We start from the raw sequence: 13,216 nt of genomic DNA on the forward strand, positions 1-13,216 counted from the left end.
ATCGAACTCATGCAGAAGTGGCTTTAGCTTCTCAGTGCTGTGCTTTAACCCACTGCGCCACCAGGGAGGGCCAGCATGAAATTATTTTTAAGGCTATCAAAATAGTGACTGTTGTGCTTAAAATGACTCATATTGATAGGTGAAACCTGGTACACTATTTACTCCAAAAGGCATAATTCTTTTTTCTTCTCTCACTCTCTCCTTCCCTTCCTTTCTTCTTCTTTTTCTCCCTCTTTGTTCTTTTTTTTTTTCTTTTTGATACATAAAGATATATTACACAGGAAAGTACCAAAGTCTTGGAATCAAACAAGGTGGCCCTTCCGCCGGAAAATGGGTTGAGTTACCAATTACAAAATCTCCGAAGATTGTGCACTTCTCAGTTGGACATGATGGCTCTCATGCCCTTTTAGTTGCAGAAGATGGAAGCATATTCTTTACAGGATCTGCTAGTAAAGGAGAAGATGGAGAGTCAAGTAAGTGTCTCATCAACTGGGCATTCAGTAAAATTACTGTAACATTTTTTAGCATATGTGTAGCAGTTTCAGTAACACTAACTTCTTCAAGTTAATAGAGGGCATATTTAATGGTGGTGGTACTGTTCATTAAAGAATTATTGATTTTATTTTGGAGTAAATGTTACATTCTTTATGGACACACATGGCTATTCATCTGAACACATATGCTTGCCTTATTTTGCCAGTTAGCATTATTTTGAAAAACTTATGCCAATATATTACTTTAGGTGACTTAAAATTTTAGAAGAAATATATAATTTAAAATGAAGTAAACCTGTGTAACCTTGTGTAATAATATCAGTTGTAGATCACTGTTCTTTTTGCTATTTATGATGAAAAAATAAATCATTTTGTTTCTCTTATTCCTCTCTTTTTAGTTCTTCCTCACAGTATCATTTTTTTCTCCTTGTAACTTAATATACTTTATAGCACAATGGGGTAGCTGAAGATTAGGTTTGAAGTTAACATGTCTATGCAAATAATCATGTATAAGTAAAAGTAACCCTGAAAAACAAAACAAAAAACTTAAAATAACCATGGAGGGGCACTCCCTGGTGGCACAGTGGTTTAAAGCACAGCACTATGAAGCTATTGTAGCTTCATAGTGGACAAGTTCAAACCCTGGCCAGTGGGATGGCCCACATGGTGTGGCAGACCCCTCCAGTCTCGCCTGCTGCTCCCCTCAGTAATATATTTCGTCAGTCTGCCTGTTCTGCTCCCCACTGTTTGTGGTGACTCTTCTCACTCCCTGCACCTCTGCTCTGTACTGCAATTCTGTATGTATTATGTAAGTAAAACTTTAAAAAAAAAATAGCTGTGGAGTTTACTATCATCTGTAAGAAACTTAAGTTTTAAAACTGTTTCCTTCTAGCATTCTAGAGGACATTGTTCTTTCTTTTCTTGAACAACATAACTTAATTGCCATGTAAATGTATATGGATCAGGTTATATGAAAAATAAAATATTGTAAGTCCTAGAATTGTACCCAGCAAGCAGTATATTTTTATTCTGAGTCATTAAAGAGCAACATTGACTGGAAAAGTTGTTTTTTTTAAATCCTTGTTCATTTCAGGATTTTTTTTTTAAGATTTATTTATTTGTGCATATAGAACTGGGGTACAGGCCAGAGGTGTGGGGGTGGTGAGAGGACCCACTAGAGACAGAGTGGGGAGCAGAACAGGCAGATAGACAAAGTACACTGCTGAGGAGAGCAGCGGGCAGGTTAGGAGAGGTCTGCCGTGCCATGTGGGTCACCTCCAGAGCAGGTGGGGATCAAACTCATGCTGAAGTGGCTTTAGCTTCTTAGTGTGCTGTGTTTTAACCCTCTACGCCACCAGGGAGGGCCCATTTCAGCGGTTTTTTAGGAGCAGAGTTTGCTTTAAACCCTTACATTTAAATTTTTTCCCTTCTTTTCTTGAGTATATGTCCCTTATATTTCTCTTTGATTACATGTAGTTACTTAATAAATGATGTGCTGGTTGAATTTGGAACTGGTTTTCTAGGATCTAGCCTAGGAATAAGAATATATTAATTTGTGAGAAAAGGGACTTATAATCTATTTATATATTAAATATTTTACATGTATATATAGTGATTGATACATATGGTGATGTTGATAAAGTACATCTGAATGTGATAATCTAAATATTAATTAACCAAACGAGGATTGCATCTTGACTCATTTCAACTCATGTGTTTGGAACCCAGACCTTGGTGAAAATAAATAGGGAAGGAGAAAGAAAGAAAGCATAACATCAATGCAAATAATGTTTTTCCTTGCATACTATATACAAACCATTGTTTTTATTTATCCATAATGCCTTAAATTATATTTTGTTGGGTTTTTGTTCTGTTTTTAAGCTAAAAGCAGACGGCAGTCAAAACCCTATAAACCTAAAAAGATAATTAAGATGGAAGGAAAGATTGTGGTGTATACAGCTTGCAATAATGGAAGTAGCTCTGTTATTTCTAAAGATGGAGAACTATACATGTTTGGAAAAGATGCCATTTATTCTGATAGTTCAAGTAAGTTAAATATCACTTTACTTTTATGAAGAGAAAATTTATTACTAGAAATTATGTATTACAGAAATATGTCTAGAAAATTAACACTTTGCATGCATATTTTATGTTTCTCTCCAAATAATGTTTTGTGATTCATTATATTGTTGTGAACCAGGTTTACTCAGTCAGTAATGGACTTTGTTAGTACATGTCCCCCTTAGCCTTTAGTTTTCTCTGGAAAACTTTCCTTAGATTCTGATGTTCGTGTGACATGTTTTGGGTAATGCCTGATTTGCATAATATAGCTGATTTATAATTGATTAATTATTTATCTCCCCTACTAGCTAATTGGGGAAGACTCTCTTTTTCACTGTTAAGCCCTGAGGGCCTACCTCAGTGTCTAGTACATAGTAGGATCTCAAGAAATTACATAGTAGAGATCTCAAGAATTACGTGTTGAGAGACTGATAAACCAAAAGCTTAAGTAGTGGATGTAAGAGATAGAAATATACAACCAAAGAATTTTGAATTTATAGACTCTAATCTCAAATACTCATACTTGTTCCATAGGTTTTCTTTCTAGCATTTAGAAATGAGTTTAATGATTGTAATAATCCACTTAGAAGGATTTTATGTGTGGTAAATATGCCAAGCCTATGAATTTCTTAGGAGGCCAGAATTAATGAAGTTTACAATTATAAATTTGATTGTCTTATGCTGGAGATATGTTGAACACTCATAGTAACTAATTGTTACCTTGAACTGTACCATACAATAATGTGAGTTGGCTTCAGTTGTTAGTGAGTCAAACTTTTGGGGTGCGCTCATGTTTAGTTTAAAAATAATATTGCTTGCTGAAATCCTCTTGGCCTGGGCTGATGGAACCTGTATATTTATCCAACATATATTTTTAGTGAACACAGAAGATATGTCAGGGATTAGTGAACCAGACAGCATAGATCTCTTTCATTTTTTGAGGATTTAAGAGATAGCTGGGCATTATAGTGCTTACTAGTAAAGAAGTGTAGTTCAATGGTTATGGATCTTGACTCACATCCTAGCGATGCTACTTTTTATTTGGCTAACTAGCTTAAATTATTTAACTTTTCAGAACTTGCTCTCTCTCTTTTTTTTTTAACTCCTCATAAGAGGAACAGAAGACACTATCTGCTTTATAATGTTGTTATAAGAATTCAGGAGATAATGTTTATGAAGTGTTTGGCACAGGCCTGGCATATGTGAATGCTCAAGATAATTTAGCTCATACTTCGGTTATAGTAAATGCTGTTGCTATATGTACATACATTCTTTTTCAAGTTCCCTAAAATATAAATGGGAGTTTTCAAGTTATACTTAACAAAATGACCTAAGCTTATCTAGGGTGAAGGGGAAGGTCACCTTGAAGAAGTGATATCTGAGCTAATAATGTAAAATAGTTTTCCCAATGTACAATACAAGAGTATTGTTTATACTTTAAATCAAACAAATACTTTCCACTTTTTTGAAGTGTTTTTATTTTTGGAAATAACAATCTTATGGGTTTTTTTTTTTATTATTTCTTGATAAAATTAGAAGTGCTTCATTCAAGTTGAAGTTCCTGCAAGAATTATTATGAGTGTAATTAATGGTACTTGCATGTGGCTGGTATGATATCAGTAATATAAATACGGAACTGGTTGTATATTGGAATTTGCAAAAAATATTGTAGGTTTGAAAGGATTGAGAAATACTACTTTGAAAAAAATCTCAGATTTCTACAAAAACGTTATTTTAGTTTACTCTGGTGAGTGCTTGAGTCTGTTTGCCAGATGCTAGTCAAAGCAGGTAAAGAACATGATTTATGGGTGCTTTTATAATCAGACCAGAAGATTTGTGAATTAATGACCCTCCTGAGAATTGTTGAGGTGCTGCCATTTAGCACAATCATTCAGGAAAACATGATTGAATTAATGCCACAATAAAAATTTGTCCTAAGTCAGAATTGTAAAACAGGTTAAGGTTGAGTTTTCAGTACTAAATTACATAACTAATTTACTGATTCTCTTCTAGTGTTTGACCACTTGCTTCCCATTTTGATAAGTTATTTTTGCCTCAGAAATGACAAGTTCTGCGTTGAAGTGGTCTTCTTTAATGATTTGTTAGACTTCAGGGAAGACCTGCTATTTCTTAATCAAATATTTATCCTTCTTACAGGTCTGGTAACAGATTTGAAGGGCCATTTTGTAACTCAGGTAGCTATGGGCAAAGCTCATACTTGTGTTTTAATGAAGAATGGAGAAGTTTGGACATTTGGTGTAAATAATAAAGGACAGTGTGGACGAGACACGGGTGCCATGAACCAAGGTGGGAAAGGTAGGTGTTGAATGTGTGGGTATTAAATTTGGTTTTGTCCTTTCATTAGCTTTTCAAAAGAACATTTTGAAAAGCTAATGAAAGAAATATGTGACCCTCTGATATCATAATTTGTAAATTAGGAAAACAACAGCATTGGAGTAATCTGATATACTTATAAGATTTTTAATTTCTGAGCAAATGAACTTGCTTACTTGTGTGTTTTCTTAATTTAATATAAAAAAAAATAATTGCACCTCTGATTTAGCATTTGAGGTAGTTAAATTATTCCAAAAAAGTGAAAATTTCAAATTCTTACACCAACTGTTTTCAGTGGGAAGCATTTTTTGCGGCTGTCTGTCAAATATGATCTTCTTTTTAACAGAATGCCTTACCTGTAATTTGAATAGTTCTTGCCAATGAAGAATAATCCTTATGAATATTTGACCCCTTACTAAGAGCTAAATTGTTGATGTACCTTTAGTTCTCCTGTCCTGTCATTCAAAAGCACTTATCCTTTGCCATTTTTATGTTTTGTTTTATTTTGTTTTGTTCTGTTTTTTCAGTAGTTTGTGTCTACTTAATTCTTGGTCTAAATTTTTCTACCTCTTGTCAGTATGATACTGTACCCTTCACTCCAATTTCTGTTGTGGTTTGTTTCTAATTTTGTGTGGACCTGGAAAATAGGAAACAAATATTATAGTACTACAGGGAAGCATTCAACTGTGTCTGAAATACAAATGAACGTTAAAATCTTATTTTAAACTTGTTTTAATTAATAAAAACAAATTTAGCTTTTGGGGGCCTTCTTGGCAAACACATCTGGATATGAGGAGTCTGTCTTTTTCCAGCAGGGATTTGAACTCTGCATTGGCTGTCCATTGCTTCTTAGTGCTGAGCTTTACCCCAGTGCTCCACCAGGGAGGGCCCGGAAATGTATTTTCTTATTGATAAAATGGTAAAATACATTTTTGGACAAAAAAATTAAATTAGTTTGCTAAACATATATGAGTATTTATTCATATTATGAGTTTCATAAGTGTTTAATGAGTTTCATAAATGTTCATAGCTTGTATATTATTCTGAAACACCTCTGAATATTTGGCATACCTTTACACCTATATTCTGGATTCTTAAGTTTTGCAATTGATCTAAAGTTCTTGAAGGATTTTTTTTCACTCAATAGGAATTATATACACTGTGGTAGTAAGTAGAGAATTAAAACAGATTAATAAAGTAAGGCACACAAATGGAAACAGGTTGCAGTTGTAAAGACTTTAAAAAGGTAAAATTTTAAAGATGTATTTAAAGATGTTTGTAAATATTAGGAAAAATAAAGCAAACAATACAGAAATGAATAAAAGATGTGTATCTGCCACTGTGCTACCATTTTTCAGTTGGAACCTCTATAGTTAATATTTAAATGTCCTGTCTTCCCTTTTGTAAGGTTGTACATTCTCTTCAGAAAATACAGTGATTTTACTTGTAAAAATAGAGTGTACTAATCTATTTATATTTTGCTGTAATTTTTTTTTCCTGTCCCACCATTGTATTTGAAATATATCTATGCTGGTACATGTAAAACTAGATGACTCGTGTTACTTATGTAATAAGACATCACCAACATACAGCAGTTTATCTATACTTTTGATGACACATGAGTTTTTTTTTTTATTTCCCACTTTAAAGTTAATTTTAAAACTTCCTGTTTCCTGGCAAACAGGTAAGATCTTCTTTAGTGTAATTTCTGTGTTGTAGATTTTATTAAATTTTCCTTGGAAGAGGTTTTACCAGTTTATATTCTCATTGGAGGAGTTTGATTTTCCACATCTCTTCAATAGTTAATGTTGACAGACTGCTTTTTGCTAATGTGGCTATTACTTGGGATTTTATTGCAATTTTTTACTTGTTATTTCAAGTGACAGCATATGTGCAGAAAAATACACATAGCTAAAATATGAATCTTGTACCCTCTCCCTCCCCATTCCCCTGCAGAATGCCTCTGATTTATAGTTGTCTGATTATTTTTGTTGTATTTTTTTTAACTGTTTACTATTTTTCCCCCTGATCCTTTACTTGGTTTCCCTATATTCCTCCCACAAGTGAAATCATCCAATATATTTTTTTTTCTTTCTGACTTAATTCACGGAGCATAATCCCTTCTAACTCCAGCCATGTTTCCTTTAGCAAACGAGGGCAGGAAGAGCACAAAGGACTATGGCGCATGGTGCATGGGGGAATTGGTGGTGGGAATTCTATGGGGACTACACCTGATGTAAAATATGTTCAAATAAATGAAATACATAAAGAAATAAAAATAATAAAACAATGCTTTTATAAAACTATCATTTAAAAATAAAATGAGAATCTTCATGAATTTTAGCAAACTGAACATTTTCATGTAGTCAGCACTTAGGAAGTTCCCTTTATGGTCTTTCCACTCAACACTAGAAATTAGTTTTGTGTGCTTTTGCACTTTGTAATTGCAGTCATGCAGCAAGAGCTCACACTTTTCAGTCAACTTTGTGAGATTCATCCAAATTGTTACAAATAGTTAGGGACTGTTCACACTCATCATTGTAGGGTAATAAATTTTGTGAATATTTCTGAACTTTTTCTATTGTGGTGGGCAGCGATATAGTTTCTAGTTTTGCTTATTATGATGTTGCTATGCAAATATTGCCCTAATGATTACTTGTGGAAATGTGTGACATTTTTCTCTTGGAATAGAATTCCTAGAATATAATTATTTATTGCTTATCATTCTAGGAAGAGAATTTCTATTTTTAATGCTTTTATATTTTAACATTTCATTATATATTCACTTGACTCATTACATGTTAGGTATTTTTTTTTTTAACTGCAAAGTATGATTATCAGTTTTTTAGAAATGGGGTCTAATCTATTAATATTATAAATTTATCTGTCAAATAGGGTTTGGAGTTGAAAATATGGCAACAGCAATGGATGAAGATCTGGAAGAAGAACTAGATGAAAAAGATGAGAAGTCCATGATGTGCCCACCAGGCATGCATAAGTGGAAGCTGGAGCAGTGCATGGTGTGTACTGTGTGTGGCGACTGTACAGGTTATGGAGCCAGTTGCGTCAGCAGTGGGCGTCCAGACAGAGTCCCTGGAGGGTAAGAAAATTACTGATACTGAAGAAATAAGTAGAAAATGTGCAGAACACATTCTTTTTCAAAGTTATTTCACAGTATATTCTGTATTATTAAGTTCCTATAATTGCTATAAGAATTCTTATGATTGCTTTCTATTAATAAAAAAATTCTGATTTAGTATTGTTTTTATTTAAGATTGCTTTCATTTGATTGATTTACACCATTATTTGAAAACAGATCATGAATTTGAAGACTTAGAGTCTGCCTTTCATTTGTACTCTTTGCTTTAATATCAAATAGCTGTTGATTTTTTTTTAACATGAATCTTCTGAGTAGAGTTAAATATTATTTAGAATACTTAATTAGACATGTGTAAATTACTTTAAATTAAACTTACTTTTGTCATGTTTGGAGTTTTAGGAATTGTCTTTTCTAAAATTGTATTATATCTGTTATATTTATCCTTTTTACTCTTGTTGGATGATTTTTTTTTTTCAGGTTCAGGTTTCTATATTATTACAATATGATAATAACTTTGTCATCCTAAAGTTATTATGTGAGTTTGGCAGAATCAGTTTTCCCTAGAACACTGGGGGAAAAAAATTTGTGTTGTCACTTATAACCTGTGTCACATAATGGGGTATCTTTTGTCACATCAATTAATTGTGCTGGACTTTATATTATGATAGCTCTGAGTTTTATAGAATCAGATTAATTATAACAGTTAGCTCACTTTGAGAAGTAGGGAGGATTTTGTGACGAAAAGCCCAACATGAATACAGGTGCTTCCTCATCTCTGTCGTCCCTATCTGATACATCTTTAGTGGTCCGTTGCTTTTTCCCAAATAATGCCTGAATCTCCTATGAGTACATTTCTGGGATTTTACTTGACTTAACCATAGCTAAATAGATAATTTGTAACTGGTCTTTCCTTTGTCTCTTTTTATCAAAAGATAGTTACTCTTCAAAGCAATATATTTCACTCCTTTTAATTTTTTTAAGTTCCTAATTTATTTATTTTTAAATTTAATTTAGATACAGAATGATTCTGTCATTTTTCTTAAGCAAAGATGGAGTTGAACCTTATCTTGCTGTATTTCTCTCAAACTTTTCCCTTTAAAATGAAGTATCCCCAGTCTCTGAAATTGGGCAACTGATAAATACCATAAATAAATATTTTAATTCTCTTGTCCTTAAAATTTATTACACAATTTTAGAAGCTTTCCCTCTAGGATTTCATTTATGAAGTAGGAATAGAGTCAACATAGGAATATATATCAGGACATTCAGCACTTAAATAATGACTTAATTGTCATAAACTTTTGACTATATTTTTTAGAATTAAATATTTTTAAAACAGTATCCACAGACAATTCAGTAGAACATATTGTATCATTCCTTACTGAGTTAGTAAGTGATCCTATATTGTGTCAGTAAGGCTTGCTTTTAAAAGACAGGAGCTTCATAGGCACTAGAGCTATGTCTTGCAAAACTGTCAGGAACATCCTTTCTCTTGGACCTCTGGAAAACAGAAGCTCATCCAGTGTATATATAATTTGTGATTAAAAAGTTATTCACTGACCATGTCAACTTCTGATAGTGTTCTTAAGGTCTTATGTTACAATCAAATGATGTACACATAGTTAAAAGTGTTAAGAGGCCCTCCCTGGTGGCGAAACGGGTTAAAGCGCAGCACTAAGAAGCTAAAGCCACTTCCTCAGGAGTTCGATTCCCATTTGCCCTGGAGGTGACCTCATGGTGTGACAGACCTCTCCTGACCCGCCAGCTGCTCCTCTCAGCAGTGTACTTCATTGACCTGCCTGTTCTGCTCCCCACTCTGTCTCTGGTGAAGCCTCTTGATGCTCTTGAGCCTCTGGCCTGTACCCCAGTTCTGTATGCACAAATAAATAAATCTTTAAAAAAAAAAAGTGTTAAGAAAAGGATTTTCAAAAGGGGACAAAAGAATAGGCAATCAGACACAGTGAAAAGAGAGAATGGGAGATGATAAGCATATGAAGGAGACTGAGGAAAGGAGCTCTAACATGGAGACTGCCCACTCTTTGGAGAGAACAATGTTTGTAAACCAACCACCCCGTTGTAACTAGCTACTACAAAAGCTGCTGGTGCTTCACTAATTATGAAGACTTAAAATATTTTGTTAATAATGACTTTGAAAATAGTAGAATTCTTTTGTATTTTTTGTAGAAATGTGCCAGTTGATGCCAGTTGAAACTTAATAAACTTTTATTAATCTCTTCATAACTTTTCTTTAAAACTGACAGAAATGTGTTGTTCTGAAGATATGATTACATGGACGTCTTATTTAACTTAATAAAAAGTACAGAAAAACATTAGAAAATAATTTTAAGGAAATTTATTTATTTATTTTTAAGCATATGTGGTTGTGGTTCTGGAGAATCTGGATGTGCTGTGTGTGGATGTTGCAAGGCTTGTGCAAGAGAGTTGGATGGTCAAGAGGCAAGACAAAGAGGAATTCTTGATGCAGTGAAAGAGATGATCCCTTTAGATCTTCTATTAGGTAATTTGACTCATTGTACTAAGCATCTTGTCCTTAACTAAGTAATTCTGATAGTTTGTACACTTTCATATGTCAGAAAATTAAGGTGCTTTTTTTGGTCATTGACACTATATCATTAAAGGATAAGATTCTTCCCTTTTCTGCTAAGATTCTTACAGTAAAAATGTGTGTTTTAGACAATGTTTTGATTAGCTTTTACTCTCTTGAACTTCATATAACTTTCATACTTATTTTATAGGTATTTATATTATAGTTGTTCAATTATTAGTTAATTTATTTTTGTCAATCAATAGCTGTCCCAGTACCAGGGGTTAACATTGAAGAGCACCTACAGTTACGACAAGAAGAAAAACGACAACGGGTAATCAGGAGACACAGATTAGAGGAAGGAAGAGGTAAGATGTGACTGCCTAGAGAAAGTATATGAAAATCCATTTTCTTTCTCTAGATTGAGAACACTGAAAAGTTTACATAATTTATGGAAAGTGAAATAAAAATTAGCTATGTGAAAATATTCAAAGTGTTTACAGTTATGCTAATTACATACATTTAGTTCAGTAACATGTTAAGAATTGTGCCATCTGCCAACATCAAGAACAATTAGCATTGGAAACTTTGTAAACAATATGAATTCTAAGATCTAATGCTTTACTCAGATTTTGGATTCACCTATTTAACTATCAGCAACAAACCAGTTTAAGATACTATTTTAATTTGGTTTTGTAGTCATTTATGATAATTATTGTTTGGGCATGGTCTTGGCCCTCTTCTAATCTAGTACTGATTATGCTATTAGTGTGTTTTTGTTTTTTTTTTTTAAAGCTTGTGTCTGGTTATATATAAGAGGGGCAAATTGGAAAGTGTGCAGGTTTTAATGATAGTTAAATTTATTATTTAACTTATATTGTCTTTTCCTCATTGTTTATGGTCATTTCACAGTCTTAGTAGTACACTTTATGTGTATTTTAATGTGTATCTGACAAGCAGAGATGTGTTCAAATATTGCTAGAGTGTTGTTGCCCAATAGAACAATAGAATCTTTTTCTTTGTAGGATTAAGACAGATTGTTACAGAGTTATGTGATTTTTTTTTGAAATGACGTAATATTTGATAATTGGAATAAATCTTGTTATCCATTTAACCATCATTAGTTTATGCTAAGTACTTTTTTTTGGTACAATTGATTGAGCAGTAATATGTAGCACACATGTAAGTTATGTTCTTATTAAAGTTAAGTTTTAAAAAAAAACTTAGGAAATTCAAGATTATTCTTTATAATGTTTGATTAACAAAATTGAAGATTATTCTTTATGATGTCTAAGATACGGTAAATATTTGTAGTTAGTTTATAGTTCTTACAGATTCATTTCCCTGAAAGACTACTTCAATGATTAATGTATATGCCATCATTTTTTATATTATATAACTATGTTGGGAAATTGCACATTAAACTTTTGTACAAAATAGCGTAAAATTTACATTCTGGGTCTTTACGGTATGTGGTAATAATTCCTTTTATGTTAATGATATGATTTGCTTACAGTTTATCATCAGTGTATCTTTATATACATGTTTTTTCTTTTTTGGAAATAATAAGTTTTTGAATAAGATGAATTGAACTACCAAACGCAGCAATTTCTTATGTTTCAACCAAAGTAGCAAATTCTGGTGATGATATTTAATTACTTGCTTAAAGATGTATGTCTTATTAATCTTTTTTCTCCCTCTATAAAAAAACTGTTCTTCCTTAGGTATAGTATATTTCTGTGTAACAGAAGTAAGAGAACACTAATTATGAATTGTGTATTTAACAAAACTTTGTGATTACAGAATATTCTTTTATTGTTTATTTTAAAATGTGTCATAGATGTTTAAAACATAAACTAACCCTTTAAGGTTAAAAAGCTCCATTATTTAAACATTTCAGGAATTGTATTGTTGTACCTGCCTTTACAAACATATATTTAGATTCTAGGCTGCTGTATATTTTGCAATAAATTAGTTTCATCTGCAGTCAGTATATAGAAATACTTCTTTTAAAATTGTTGCTACACAAAAATAGCCTTATCCTTTTTAAAGGGTTGAGCTTTTTTTATACATTATCACCTTCTTTCTTTTTAGTAAATAGAGTATGTAATAAGTACCTTTCCTTGATCTTCCTTATGGACCTTAGTTGTTTCTTTGCATAATACTGAAATTTGTGGGTATTGGAGTTATTTCCTTGCTTTGTGCATTTATTACAGTTACTATGGCATCATGTAGTAAGGACATATTTTAGATATGCATGAATTTCAGTTATATAGTCCAGTATATTTTAATATAGTCTAGTCATTTTATTTTAAAAAGATACTTTCAAATAAGAATTCTACCTATGTGTCCAATTTTTTAATAAGTCTAACTTAAGATACATATTCAGTGATAATTGGGAAAATCTTGAACTGTTAAATTTTTTATGATCTTTCATTAATCTACTATAAATGATTTTATAAAAAAACAGATTTTTATAAAATAAAATATAATCAGAAATACAATATATACCAAAATATTAAGTGTTTTTTTCCCTGAGAATTGAGTTTATAATTATTTTGTTCTTAACAATTTGTTTTCTGAGTAGTCTCCAATGTGCATATTACTTCATAAAATATTTTTTAAAACTTTCACCATTCTTTATTTGATATAGATTAATTTTAGTGCATTCATATTTTAACT

At 32.1% G+C, this 13,216-nt stretch overlaps 1 protein-coding gene across 5 annotated transcripts in view; it reads left to right on the forward strand.

Moving 5' to 3' along the window:
• MYCBP2 (MYC binding protein 2, E3 ubiquitin protein ligase) overlaps nt 1–13,216 on the forward strand; it is a 190,414-nt gene that overhangs the window by 28,461 nt on the left and 148,737 nt on the right. For all 5 annotated transcript variants that reach the window (XM_012723218.1, XM_012723216.1, XM_012723217.1 and 2 more), the window contains 6 exons: nt 269–473; nt 2,376–2,540; nt 4,713–4,871; nt 7,785–7,989; nt 10,362–10,507; nt 10,801–10,902. In XM_012723218.1, the coding sequence (XP_012578672.1) occupies nt 269–473; nt 2,376–2,540; nt 4,713–4,871; nt 7,785–7,989; nt 10,362–10,507; nt 10,801–10,902 (982 nt within the window). The remainder of the gene's footprint in view (nt 1–268; nt 474–2,375; nt 2,541–4,712; nt 4,872–7,784; nt 7,990–10,361; nt 10,508–10,800; nt 10,903–13,216) is intronic.

The sequence above is a fragment of the Condylura cristata genome, unplaced genomic scaffold (assembly GCF_000260355.1).
Source record: "Condylura cristata isolate star-nosed mole 26May11 unplaced genomic scaffold, ConCri1.0 scaffold00010, whole genome shotgun sequence".
Lineage (NCBI taxonomy): Eukaryota > Metazoa > Chordata > Mammalia > Eulipotyphla > Talpidae > Condylura > Condylura cristata.